Below are 11,834 nucleotides of genomic sequence, written 5' to 3' on the forward strand. Positions count from 1 at the left end.
CTCCTGGGGAGCGCTGCAGGTTGCTATGGGACTGACCCAGGGTGCAGCGCCGCCTGTTGCCCCTGGGGGTCTCCTGGGGAGCGCTGCAGGTTGCTATGGGACTGACCCAGGGTGCAGTACCACCTGTTGCCCCTGGGGGTCTCCTGGGGAGCGCTGCAGGTTGCTATGGGACTGACACAGGGTGCAGCGCCGTCTGCTGCCACTGGGGTGTCCCGATGGAAGGCCACTGCAGGCCCCTATGGGGCTAACTCTGCCCTGCCCCCTAGAGGCAGAGCACCAGGGCCTGACTGCCCCACGCAGCCACCCCATCACCAGCTGCCCCCGTCCAGCGCTGGGTCTGTAGGGCTGAGGAGCAGCGGCGGGTGCTGGCGAGCTCCCTGTCCGGTGTATCCACCCCCCGGCTCAGAGCCCATGGGGCCAGCGGTACAGACCTCCCAGGGGCCCCGGCTCCAGCTCACAGGGGCTTCCTCTTGAACCCGAAGACGGACACAAAGAGCAGGATCTCGAAGGCAGCGGGCAGGGCGCTGGGGGCACAAGGGCAGTTGTGGTTAGTGCCAGCGGCTCTGCCATGGGCAGGACATTCCTGAGGGGCCCACCCCACCTCTCCCCCTCGGGGGCATCTACCTGCAGAAGGCCAGGATGTACCAGTAGGTGGCGCTCTCCCAGCGCTCCAAGACAAAGAAGGAGAGACAGATGGAGGCGCTGCAGTGAGCGGCCAGTGCTGGGGAGGAGCCGTCAGGAAAATAACCCATCATGGAGAGAACGGGCACCGGGACACAGGCCCTTTACCCTCTAGGGGGCGCCGGCCCCCACCCGGCCCCAGGGCAGGGACTGGCTGGCTCAGGGGAGCGGGGAATGGGGCAGGGCCCTGTCCCCTCTAGGGGGCGCCGGCTCCCATCCAGCCCCAGGGCAGGGACTGGCTGGCTCAGGGCGGCGGGGAATGGGGCAGGGGCCTGTCCCCGCTAGGGGGCGCTGGTTCCTGGAGTGCTGTGCAGAGTAGGGTGACCAGATGTCCCGATTTTATAGGGACAGTCCCGATTTTTGGGTCTTTTTCTTATATAGGCTCCTATTACCCCCCACCCCCATCCCGATTTTTCACACTTGCTGTCTGGTCGCCCTAGTGCAGAGAGAAGGGGTTGCGGCTCCTGCAGGGGGCGCCACTGACCTGCAGAAGGCAAAGATCCACCAGTAGAGGCTGCTGTCCCACTGGTCGAAGAGGAAGAAGAGGAGGGCCACGGTGGCGGCAGCGTGGGCCCCGATGGCTGGGGTGGGAGCAGAGTCAGGGACCAACAACGGGGACCGATGTGGGGAGGCAGATGCAGCTGGGGGGGCAGGGGGCTGCCCCAGTCCGCTCTCTCCCAGACCCATCCAGGCCCTGGTCTCCTCCACAGTGGATGCCAACAGTGCTAACCAGGGTGATCTTTTGGGGTTAGCTGAGTGAAACCCCCTCCTTCCCATTCCCCACCCCCCTGAGCCAGCCAGTCCCTGCACCTGGGCTGGGTGGGAGCCAATGCCCCCTAGAGGGGACAGGCCCCTGCCCCATTTCCCACCCTCCTGAGCCAGCCAGTCCCTGCACTGGGACAAGATGGGAGCTGGCGCCCCCTAGAGGGAACAGGTCCCATGCCCTATTCCCCCCCCCCGCTCGCCCCCGGCAGTAGGTGCAGACCAGAGGTGGCGCCCCCTGGGGACGACAGTCATGTTGTGTGGGGGGGGAGAGCAGGCAGGTGCTGGGGATGCTGTAACACCAGTCGGGGGGTGCAGAGTACGTCCCCCTCCAGCAGGGCAGAAGGATACAGAGCAGACTCTGCGTGTTGTTGAACATGGACACCCCGGACAGGAAGCCGGCCAGCTCCACGGCGAACAAGCCCAACGTCACCGACAGGGCCACCACCAGCCTGGGGTCAGCGCCGACGCCCAGACGGGAGACACAGGGTTACACGGGCCCAGGCTGGGGCGGGCACAAAACCACCAGGCCCGTCCGCCATCCCTCACTCCCAGGCCACTTCTGCCTGCCCCGGTCTCCCCACAGGCCCAGCCCCCTGCAGTCTCACGCCTCCCCGCTCTCTGAGCCCACTTCTGCCCCTCTGCAGTCCCAGTATCCCCCACCCATGCCCTGCTGGGCCCATCCTCCTCCCACCTGTCATCTCAGGTGCCCCCCGCCGGTCTCCCCACGCCCTGGCTGACTCACTCCATGTCCTGGCGCTGGTACTGCTGCTGGCTGTACTGCAGGGGCAGCGAGGCGAGGACATTGTTGTCCTGGAAGACAGGGGGCAGCGAGATCAGCCCTGCAGGCTGCAATGCCCTGGGCATGCCACTCAGTGGAGGGTGGGCTGGGGCAGAGTCGGGGGCAGAGCAGAGGCAGGGGAAAGGATGCTATTCTGGCTCCCAGCCTCCCTGCTCTCACCACCAGCCCCCACTCCCTTCCCAGAGCCAGGGGGAGAACCCAGGAGTTCTGGCTCCCAGCCCCTGCTGCTCTCACCACCAGCCCCGACTCCCCTCCCAGAGCCAGGGGGAGAACCCAGGAGTCCTGGCTCCCAGTCCCGCCTCCCTGCTCTCACCACCAGCCCCCACTCCCTTCCCAGAGCCAGGGGGAGAACCCAGGAGTTCTGGCTCCCAGCCCCTGCTGCTCTCACCACCAGCCCCAACTCCCCTCCCAGAGCCAGGGGGAGAACCCAGGAGTCCTGGCTCCCAGCCCCCCCTGCTCTAACCCACCAGCCCCCACTCCCTTCCCAGAGCCAGGGGGAGAACCCAGGAGTTCTGGCTCCCAGCCCCTGCTGCTCTCACCACCAGCCCCCACTCCCCTCCCAGAGCCAGGGGGAGAACCCAGGAGTCCTGGCTCCCAGCCCCCCCTGCTCTAACCCACCAGCCCCCACTCCCCTCCCAGAGCCAGGGGGAGAACCCAGGAGTCCTGGCTCCCAGCCCCCCCTGCTCTAACCCACCAGCCCCCGATCCCCTCCCAGAGCCGGGGGGAGAACCCAGGAGTCTTGGCTCCCAGCCCCGCTGCTCTCACTGCCAACCCCCACGCCTCTCCCAGAAATAGGATAGAACCCAGGAGTCCTGGTGCACATTGTTGCTACCCACCTCCCTGTAGGCATAACCTTTCCCGGATTCCTGCAGCCAGTGCTCCCCACACCCCTCCTCTCACCTCTGGAAAGTGACTGGTGTGTGTGTGTGTGCGTGTGTGCGCGCGCGCAGTGGGTGCACATGCTGGGGGATGGGAGGGGCGCAATGTGTGGGTGAGATGAAAGCCCTGCTGCTGGGGGGCAGGTGCTGGATGATTGTGTACACCATGTTAGGTGGTGAGTGTGTTGAGAGATCTCTATGTGCGTCACGGGGCTGTGCATGGGGTAGTGGCAGGCGAGTGTTGCCGGGGCAGCTGTGCACATTGTATGGGTGGTGTGTCATATGGATGGATGTTGTACGGGTGTGCGTCGTGGGGGCAGGTGGCCATCGTCGGGAAGGGCATATGGTCTGGGAATGTATTGTAGGCATGGGTGTGTTATGGTGGTGTGTGTTGTAGGCATGGTTGTCATTTGGGCGTGCGTTGTTGGGGTGGGTGTGTGTCAGAGGCATCAACAGGGTCAATATGTTGTATGGGTGTACATCACAGGTGCGGGTATCATAAAGGTATGAGTTGTCGGGGCAGACATGTTGGACAGGTGTACGTCATATGGGTGTACATCCTTGGGGTGGGTGGGCAGACATGCTGTATGGGTGTACATCACAAGCATCATACGGGTGTGTGTTGTCAGGGTGGGCAGGCAGGAGGGCTGTATGGGTAGGCATCGTCAGGGTGTGCGGGCAGGTGTGCTGTACGGGGCATACCTTGTGGGTGCCATACAGATGTGCATCACTGTGGTGATTGGATGGGCATGCTGCACGGGTCAGCAGATGTGCTGTATGGGTATACGTTGTGGGCGTCACATGGGTGTGCGTTGTTGGGGTGGATGGGCGGGCATGCTATCTAGGTGTAGATCATGGGCATCACATGGAGGTGTGTCGTCGAGGTGGATGGGCGGGCATGCCGTCTGGGTGTAAGATCGTGGGTGTCACACAGCGGGGGTGTCGTCGGGGTGGATGGGCGGGCATGCCGTCTGGGCGTAAGATCGTGGGTGTCACACAGCGGGGGTGTCGTCGAGGTTGGATGGGCGGCATGCCGTCTGGGTGTCAGAATCATAGGTGTCACACAGCGGGGGTGTTGTCGGGGTGGATGGCGGGCATGCCGTCTGCGGTGGTAAGATCGTGGTGTCACACAAGGGGGCGTCGTCGGGGTCCTTACCCGGGACCAGAAGATGGTGATGACGATGAACCGAGATGGCGCGGATAGGCGTCAGGAGCGGCGGCACCAGAACCGCTACAGCCACCATCGCAGGGGCCCCCACTGGCAGGGTCTCTGGCAGGGCCTGGCAGGGGAGAGCAAATGTGTCAGGCTGGGGTGACGCAAAGCGCACCAGGCCCCACTGCCCCCTCCCTGTGAAGCCCACCATCTCCCAGTTTCGTCCACCGCAGCCGACATGGAATCCCCCAAGGCCCCATTGTCCCATCCCCCCCCCGCACACCCACCTCTCCTGTGGAGACGCCCTCCCGCATCCCGCACCCCCGTCATGTGGTAACCCTCCCATTCCCCCCCTCACAGAGACTCCCTTCTTCTCCTCATCCCCCCCTCCATTCCACCCCCACTAGATTTCCCCTCTCTCCAGCCTCACCCCCCTCGTGGAAACCTCCCCTATCCCCTGCCCCCCACAGAGACTCCCCAGCCCATGCCCCCCCCATGGAACCCCCTCCATCCCCAAGTGCCCCCGCAATAGAGGTCCCCTCCATGCATCTGTCCCCCTCGGGGAACCACCCCACATCCCGTGCCACCGCCTAGAGACTCCCCTCCCATTCTGCTCCGCCCCCTCGTAAACCCGAATTCCCTGCCCCCCATAGGAGACCCCCTCCGCATTTCCTCCCCCTCGCTGGAACCACATCCTGCCCCCATAGACTCCCTCCGCATTGCCTGCCCCGCTCGTGGCACCCCCCATCCCTGCCCCCCATAGAGACTCCCCTCCCCCCCATCTAATTCCAGCCCATCCGCTGCCCCCCGTAGAACTCCCTCTCCCATTCCTGCCCCTCCCTCGGAACCCTCCCTGCCCACCGCATAGACTCCCCTCCCCATCATCCTGCGCCCTCGTGAACCCCCCATCCCAGCCCCCCCATAGAGACTCCCCCCTCCCCGCCTCGTGGAACCCACATCTGCCCCACAGACACTCCCCCTCCCGCCTCGTGGAACCCGCCCATCCGCCTCCCCCAAATAGAGGACTCCCCACTCCCATTCTCGCCCTCCTCTGGAATCCCCCATCCCTGCCCCCCCAGCTCCCCCTCCCCTACTCATGACACATGACCTCCACCGCCGCGCAGCGCCCACCCATCAGAACGGGCTCGCGCTGCTCTGGGTCTCTCTTCTCTGGCTCGAGAGCCCGAGCCCGGTTGTGTGCCCTGGCAACGAACGCAACAGGCCCCAGCCAGCTCCGGCCCGCCCTTTGCGCCGCACTCGCGCGACGGCCGAGAGAGAGAGAGAGACAGCGCGCGCGCGCCGAGCGCTCGGCGCAGCTCTACGCGAGATTCGGCGCTCTGCAGGCGGCGTGCGCGAGCCCTACGGCCGCCATCTGACTGAGGGCAAGAGAAGCGGCACGGCGCCCTTCCCCTTCGCTGAGCCCTCGCCCCAGGGCCATATGGGACAAGAATAAGGACACCCAACTCTCCCAGGGCAATTAAGGACCCCCTCCCAACAGGGATACATAGGGACTCCCCTCCCCAAGGGCAATTAGGGGATTTCATTCTCCCCCAGGCCATGTGGATGCAAATAGGGACCCCCCCTCACCCGGGGCAATACAGGGACTCCCTCACCCCAGAGCCATATAGGTCCCAGCTTCTCCTGGGCTTATGTGTCCATGTTTAAAGGCTTCCAGTCTGAGAGGGCAAATCCCACCCCATGATCAAGGTAAGCCTCCCCTCACCCGCATCCTGTCCCTCTCACAGTTAGTCCAGCCGACCTCTTAACTCCAGGCCGTGTCCAGTCCTGGACTTCACCTTAGGCCAAAACTCCCAGTGATGTGTGGGGGATAAGATTTGGGAAGGTGGGTGAGAACCAGGCAATAGAGAGAGATTCTCATTAGGGGTAAGATATAGTTGGGGGTGAGGTAGCTCAGTGGTAAAGTATGTATGAGGCTCCAGGTTTATCTGCATCGGGAGGGTGGAGTTTATTGCCGTCTGGGGAGTAGGGAGCTGTTTCTGCTAGGCTCTTGATCCAGGCAGCTCCGGGATGAAAAATGATTTATACACAGGTATCAGCCATCAGCAACCAGTAAAGTGATTTATACCCCAACATATCTGCCCAATCCAGCATGCACACATTTATTTATATGCGTAGGGTAGCCGTGTTGTCTGGATCTGTAAAAGCAGCAGAGAATCCTGTGGACCATATAGACTTATAGACTAACAGACGTTTTGGAGCATGAGCTTTCGTGGGTGCATCTGACGAAGTGGGTATTCACCCACAAAAGCTCATGCTCCAAAACGTCTGTTAGTCTATAAGGTGCCACAGGATTCTCTGCTGCTTATTTATATCCATGTATCCTCCAATCAGCAAGAGGCAAAATGATTTATGCCCAGGTATCCACCAATCAGCAAGGAGCACAATAGTTTATATGCAGGTATCCTTCCATCATCACTGGCCAAAAGGAATTACGCCCAGCTGTGCTTCACTGAGCAAGGTGCAAAATGATTTACACCTGGCTACTCTCCAATCAATGTACGAAGTAACATGATCAGCAAATGCTTCTCACTGACTGCGTCTGAAGAATGGTTGAGTCTTGAAACTATGGGCAGAGGGGGGAATCTGGAAAAAATGTATTTCTCATCTAGTTTTGCTTTTGTAAAGTAAAGGTTAAGGAATAGAATCTATCTACCCCCACCCTAGCTGTCTATGCACCCCTCTGCTCACACACCCCTCTATTTACCTACCTACTTATCCCATCCTGAAATGTATCTGCTTAGAAAGTCAGAGCTCTGAGCCATAACATGCCCATTGCACCCACAAAGAAAAGACACTCTGCAACAGGAAGGAGAGGAACTGGTATTACTCAGCTGCGATGGCCGAGTGGTTAAGGCGTTGGACTTGAAATCCAATAGGGTTTCCCTGCGCAGGTTCAAATCCTGCTCGCAGCGGTGAGCTGCTTTTGCTCGGAGAGGTGACGCCCAGAGATCTCACTGGCTTGGGGCATTTTCGGGGGTGAAATGCCAGGCAGGGGCCTGTGGGTTGTCCAGGTGGGTGGCACTGCTGGGTCCAGGAAAAGCACGTTCTGTGGCCAAGGGGATTGACCCCCAAATTTTTCAGAGGGGCTGGCTAGGGGTCCCCCAATGCTTGGAGACAGGCCCTGGGTGGTCAGCATTCAGGACTCGCACTCTGACTCAGGGCTCCTTCTACCCAACAAACCCGTCATCGACTCTCCAGCCAAAAACCCACCACTTGGGGTGGCCCCGGCTCTGGTGGGATCCTACTCCGGGGCCAATCTGTGGATATGAGCCCAGTGCCAGAGCCCTGATCCCCGGAGAGTGGCCTCCCCAGCCGGACACCAGCAGGGACGTGCCCACCGACAGGCCAGGGCTGAGGTACTGCAGATATGCTAGGCTGGGTCTGCAGCTGCGGGCTGGAACTGACCCCTGACCCAGCCACTGATGTCGAACCCAGAGTGAGACCCCCTCTGCCCCATGGCACAGAGAGCCAGAAGGGTTCTAATCCCTGTGACGCCTGCCCCCTGCCAGGGCCTGGGGGGCTGATCCCCCGTGTGTAAATCAGGAGTCACTTCAGTGGCATCAGAGGCGCCAATTCCCCTTTCGCTCACCCCAGTCTTTGGGCCAGCGCATGGGATGGAGGGCAGGGCATCAGCTCAAAAGCTGCCTTCAAACGGGCATCCCCGATGACCCTCTTCCAAGCCCTTCCCACTAAATAAGCTCCACCCACTTAAGCCACCAACTTTGTCCACTTAGGGAAATTGACCAGTGCGCTGTCAGGAATTAGGGCTTGCGGCAGAAGCCCTTCCCTTAGCCAGACTGGCTGGAGGAACCCATGGACCTCACTAAAGTCCAGCAACGGTGGTTGATAATCACTCCAAGTCCCCCTCATGGGGAAGAACAGAATTGCCTGCATTGCCCTCGGTATGATCGCCATGTTTGCTATGCAGCATTCAGCCCTCGACTCCAATCCACTCTCATGCTTCAGGGCTGCAGCCAGTTGCCCACCGGGGGTCAGGAAGGATGGACCCTCCCCATCCATCTGTCTCAGCCCCTCCTGTTCTCTGCCAGTTTCGTCTCCTGAGAGATAAGATGCTTTGGTCTAACTAATGTCAATCTAGGGGTAGCTGCATGAAATGGACCAGCCTGGAGGTCAGAGTAAATGCTCCGATGGGCTCTTAAAATGTGATTGAACAATACTAACTAATCTTAATAAGATGCGGCTTTTCGGTGACACCTCAAGGTGTCACCCTTTCCCTTCCATGGCACCGTTTGTCCTACCGATACAACCCACAGTTGTTAGTTAACATTAGACTGCCGGCCTTATGAGATTTGCCTTTAGTTATTTCAGGGACATTGCACCCTGCAGGGACCTGCAGGTGCATTTGCAATCAGAGTGGGGTGTCCCTAGCCTCGGTTTGCCAGCAGCTGGGAATGGACTACGGGATGGATCACTCAGTAATTGCCCTGTTCTGTTCATTCCTGCTGAAGCACCTGGCATTGGCCACTGTCAGAAGACAGGACACTGGGCTAGATGGACCTTTGGTCTGACCCACTCTGGCCGTTCTTATGTTCTTACATCCTGCGTTGGTTTTACTTCTGGCAAGATCTTTTTTTCCAGGGAGCAGGATTGAGCATAGGTAGCTGGCTTCCAGCTCCCCACCCACCCTCCCTCAACCCCCAGGTCCTGCGCTGTCTTTCTCAGGCCACCTTCCCTCTGAATCCACAGGCACAAGTATAGTCTCGGCCCCACAAACATGCTAGGGGTGGCTGTCCCCACGACGCTTCCAAGCATTCACGCACCCCATTTCATATAGGGGTTTGTAGGCCAGGGTGTTATTTTCCTGGAAAGTTTGGGGAGGAAACAGGGCCAGATTGAGACCTTGAGAGGCCCTAAGCACTGAAAAGATTATGGTGCCCCCCCCCATATGTAATTCAAAATAAAAACTATACCGTAAAATAAAATTTTATTTTTCGAAATGACACAAAACTTACATGTATGTTGAAATTAAAGTAGCTTCTTTCTAGATCTTCTGATTGCAAAATTCTGAATAAGTTCACCGAAGCTGACTCAACGAAGCACGTCTACTTCCATACACAATAGGGAAAGTGAATCAAGTCTGTCCTGACACGTTATTCTCTGAGGGTTTTTTAGCCCTTTCAGCTGAGAGAAAGAGTGTTCTGAGGAGCGGTTAGTAATCACCAATGTTAGAAAAATACACAGTGCGATTTCTACTTCTGGAAATACACAGTGTATTCTGTCTTTCAATATAGTGTCATGAAGATCAGTGTGACTGAATTTCGTTTTTCCTGTTTCATTAAACTTTGCGCGCATATAACAGCAGAACTGCCATACTTCTCCGCAGAGATTCATGTTCAAGTCAACAGGGTATGAGTCAACTAGCTTTTGGGAACCTTGTGAATATTGTTTGTCAGATAAATCCGTATCATTTAGAAAAGAAAATCTACTTGATAGTTCTTTCTACCCTTCACCTCTCCTTTTCATATGAGCTTCAAGTGTATCAATTATAGCATATTAAGTAGATACGTGAAATTTGTCTCTAAGATTCAATGCTGTTTCTGTTGCACTGCTATCATTTGCTTGTTTTTTCCTGATTCGGTTGTGGGACTGGGCTTCTTTGTAGTTAGTATCAGGCAAGATATCTTTTGATTTGTCTTCAAATCTTTTGAAATCATTCCTCAAGTGCGTAAGTGGTCTGCTAATGATTAACAGAGGTTTGCACAGGTTTTCAAATCCAATTCTTTTTCTTGGAGAGCTGGACTTGTGTGGTAAAAGTGTTGTAAAATTTCATTCCACATGGTCAACATGAATACAAGCTCTAGTTCTTGCATCTTGTTTGCAATTCTCCCTTTTGCGATTGGTCTTCAGCTATACTTTCTAATGCATCCACAATCTTTGAGTAGGACTCCGGAATTGCACTTGTTGCCACTGCACTTGCCTCCTAGCGAGTATTAGAAAGAGATTTGAACACACGATCAGTGCCCAAATACGTTTTAAGAACTGTTCATCGGTGTGTTGAGGCAGAGAAAAATGTGTAAAGTAACTGGACTCTTTAACATCCTGCCCCTTAGCTCAGTTATCTGCACTTAAAATAAATAAAAATTACACAACATACACTATTTGTACAAAAAGCGACAAAGAGTCCTGTGGCACCTTATAGACTAACAGACGTATTGGAGTATGACCTTTTGTGGGTGAATACCCAATTCGTTGGATGCATGTATTTTTATATATAAGAAAAAATGAATTAAGTACGTATAACTCAGAAGAATATATCCATAATAAAACATAAATTTACTGCAATACAGACAGGATCTGATTTCCTCGCATTATTTCAATCTACATTAGTAGGACGCCCCCCTGCTTTAGGTGGGGATAAGTAATAAAAAGAGGACAGAAAAATGGGGGAAGAGTGTGTAGTGGAGCGTAAGGAAGTCTAACAAAGGTCCGATTTTTCCCATGATAACTTCTTTGATATTTGATATTTCAAAAAAAAGCATCGAATTTTTAAAAAAAAAAAAATCTAATTTTTTGGTGCCCCCTGCTTTGCTGGTGCCCTAAGCACATGGTTAGTCTGCCTATTAGGAAATCCAGCCCTGGGAGGAAACCTGTTTTCTGGAGTTTGTTAGATCAGATTTCCTGGCTAGTCAGTTTCACCTCGATATCCTTGATTTGAGCCAGAGATTTTAGCTAGGCAAAAATATTTAACTCCTTGGGAGACTAAACTGGCAGAGAACAAGGCCCGTGGGATGCTGGGAAAGTTTGATCCCTGGCAGTTCTGAAAAATAATAAAATAATCCCAGGCCAAACCACAAACCAATTTTTGTTTTGGACATTTACAGCCAAACAAAGCAAACGGACCCCTAACCCTAACCCACCTGCATTGCTGGAAAACAGAGACAGCTGCAGGTACTTGGGGTCACCCCAGGGCTCCCAGGATGGCCAACCCAAGACCTCAGTCTGCATACTTCCAGGTGAATTCAGGGTTTCAGGAAGCAAATGTGCTGAAGATGGTAGGGTGTCACATACTGGGTGCTCCACAGAATCAGAGACTCTCAGGGTTGGAAGGGACCTCAGGAGGTATCTAGTCCAACCCCCTGCTCAAAGCAGGACCAATCCCCAACTAAATCATCCCAGCCAGGGCTTTGTCAAGCCTGACCTTAAAAACCTCTAAGGAAGGAGATTCCACCACCTCCCTAGGTAACCCATTCCAGTGCTTCACCACCCTCCTAGTGAAAAAGTTTTTCCTAATATCCAACCTAAACCTCCCCCACTGCAACTTGAGACCATTACTCCTTGTTATGTCATCCGGTACCACTGAGAACAATCTAGATCCATCCTCTTTGGAACCCCCTTTCAGGTAGTTGAAGCGCTATTCAAATCCCTCCTCACTCTTCTTCTGCGACTAAGATAACCCTCAGTTCCCTCAGCTCGTCTTCGATAGCCATTGCCCAGCTCCAATGATCATTTATCCCTTGTCTAGTCTGGGACTCTCTCCAATTTTTGTCCCTCTACTCTCTGTAGTGGTGGGGCCCTA

General features: G+C 56.0%; 1 protein-coding gene and 1 non-coding gene across 2 annotated transcripts; one reads left to right on the forward strand and one right to left on the reverse strand.

Annotated features, from left to right (window-relative positions):
- Window positions 1-6: 6 nt before the first annotated feature.
- TMEM107 (transmembrane protein 107) lies at window positions 7-4,318 on the reverse strand (the record flags this gene model as incomplete). Its single annotated transcript, XM_032805774.2, has 5 exons — window positions 7-524; window positions 1,166-1,262; window positions 1,795-1,895; window positions 2,189-2,256; window positions 4,280-4,318. Coding segments are annotated over 5 exons (375 nt in total), but the record flags the coding sequence as incomplete, so codon positions are not given.
- Window positions 4,319-7,127: 2,809 nt separating this feature from the next.
- TRNAS-UGA (transfer RNA serine (anticodon UGA)) lies at window positions 7,128-7,209 on the forward strand. The gene has a single exon. It is a non-coding gene; the product is annotated as a tRNA-Ser (tRNA).
- The last annotated feature ends 4,625 nt before the right edge of the window (window positions 7,210-11,834 follow it).

Source organism: Chelonoidis abingdonii, chromosome 11 (genome assembly GCF_003597395.2).
Source record: "Chelonoidis abingdonii isolate Lonesome George chromosome 11, CheloAbing_2.0, whole genome shotgun sequence".
NCBI classification, from domain to species: domain Eukaryota; kingdom Metazoa; phylum Chordata; order Testudines; family Testudinidae; genus Chelonoidis; species Chelonoidis abingdonii.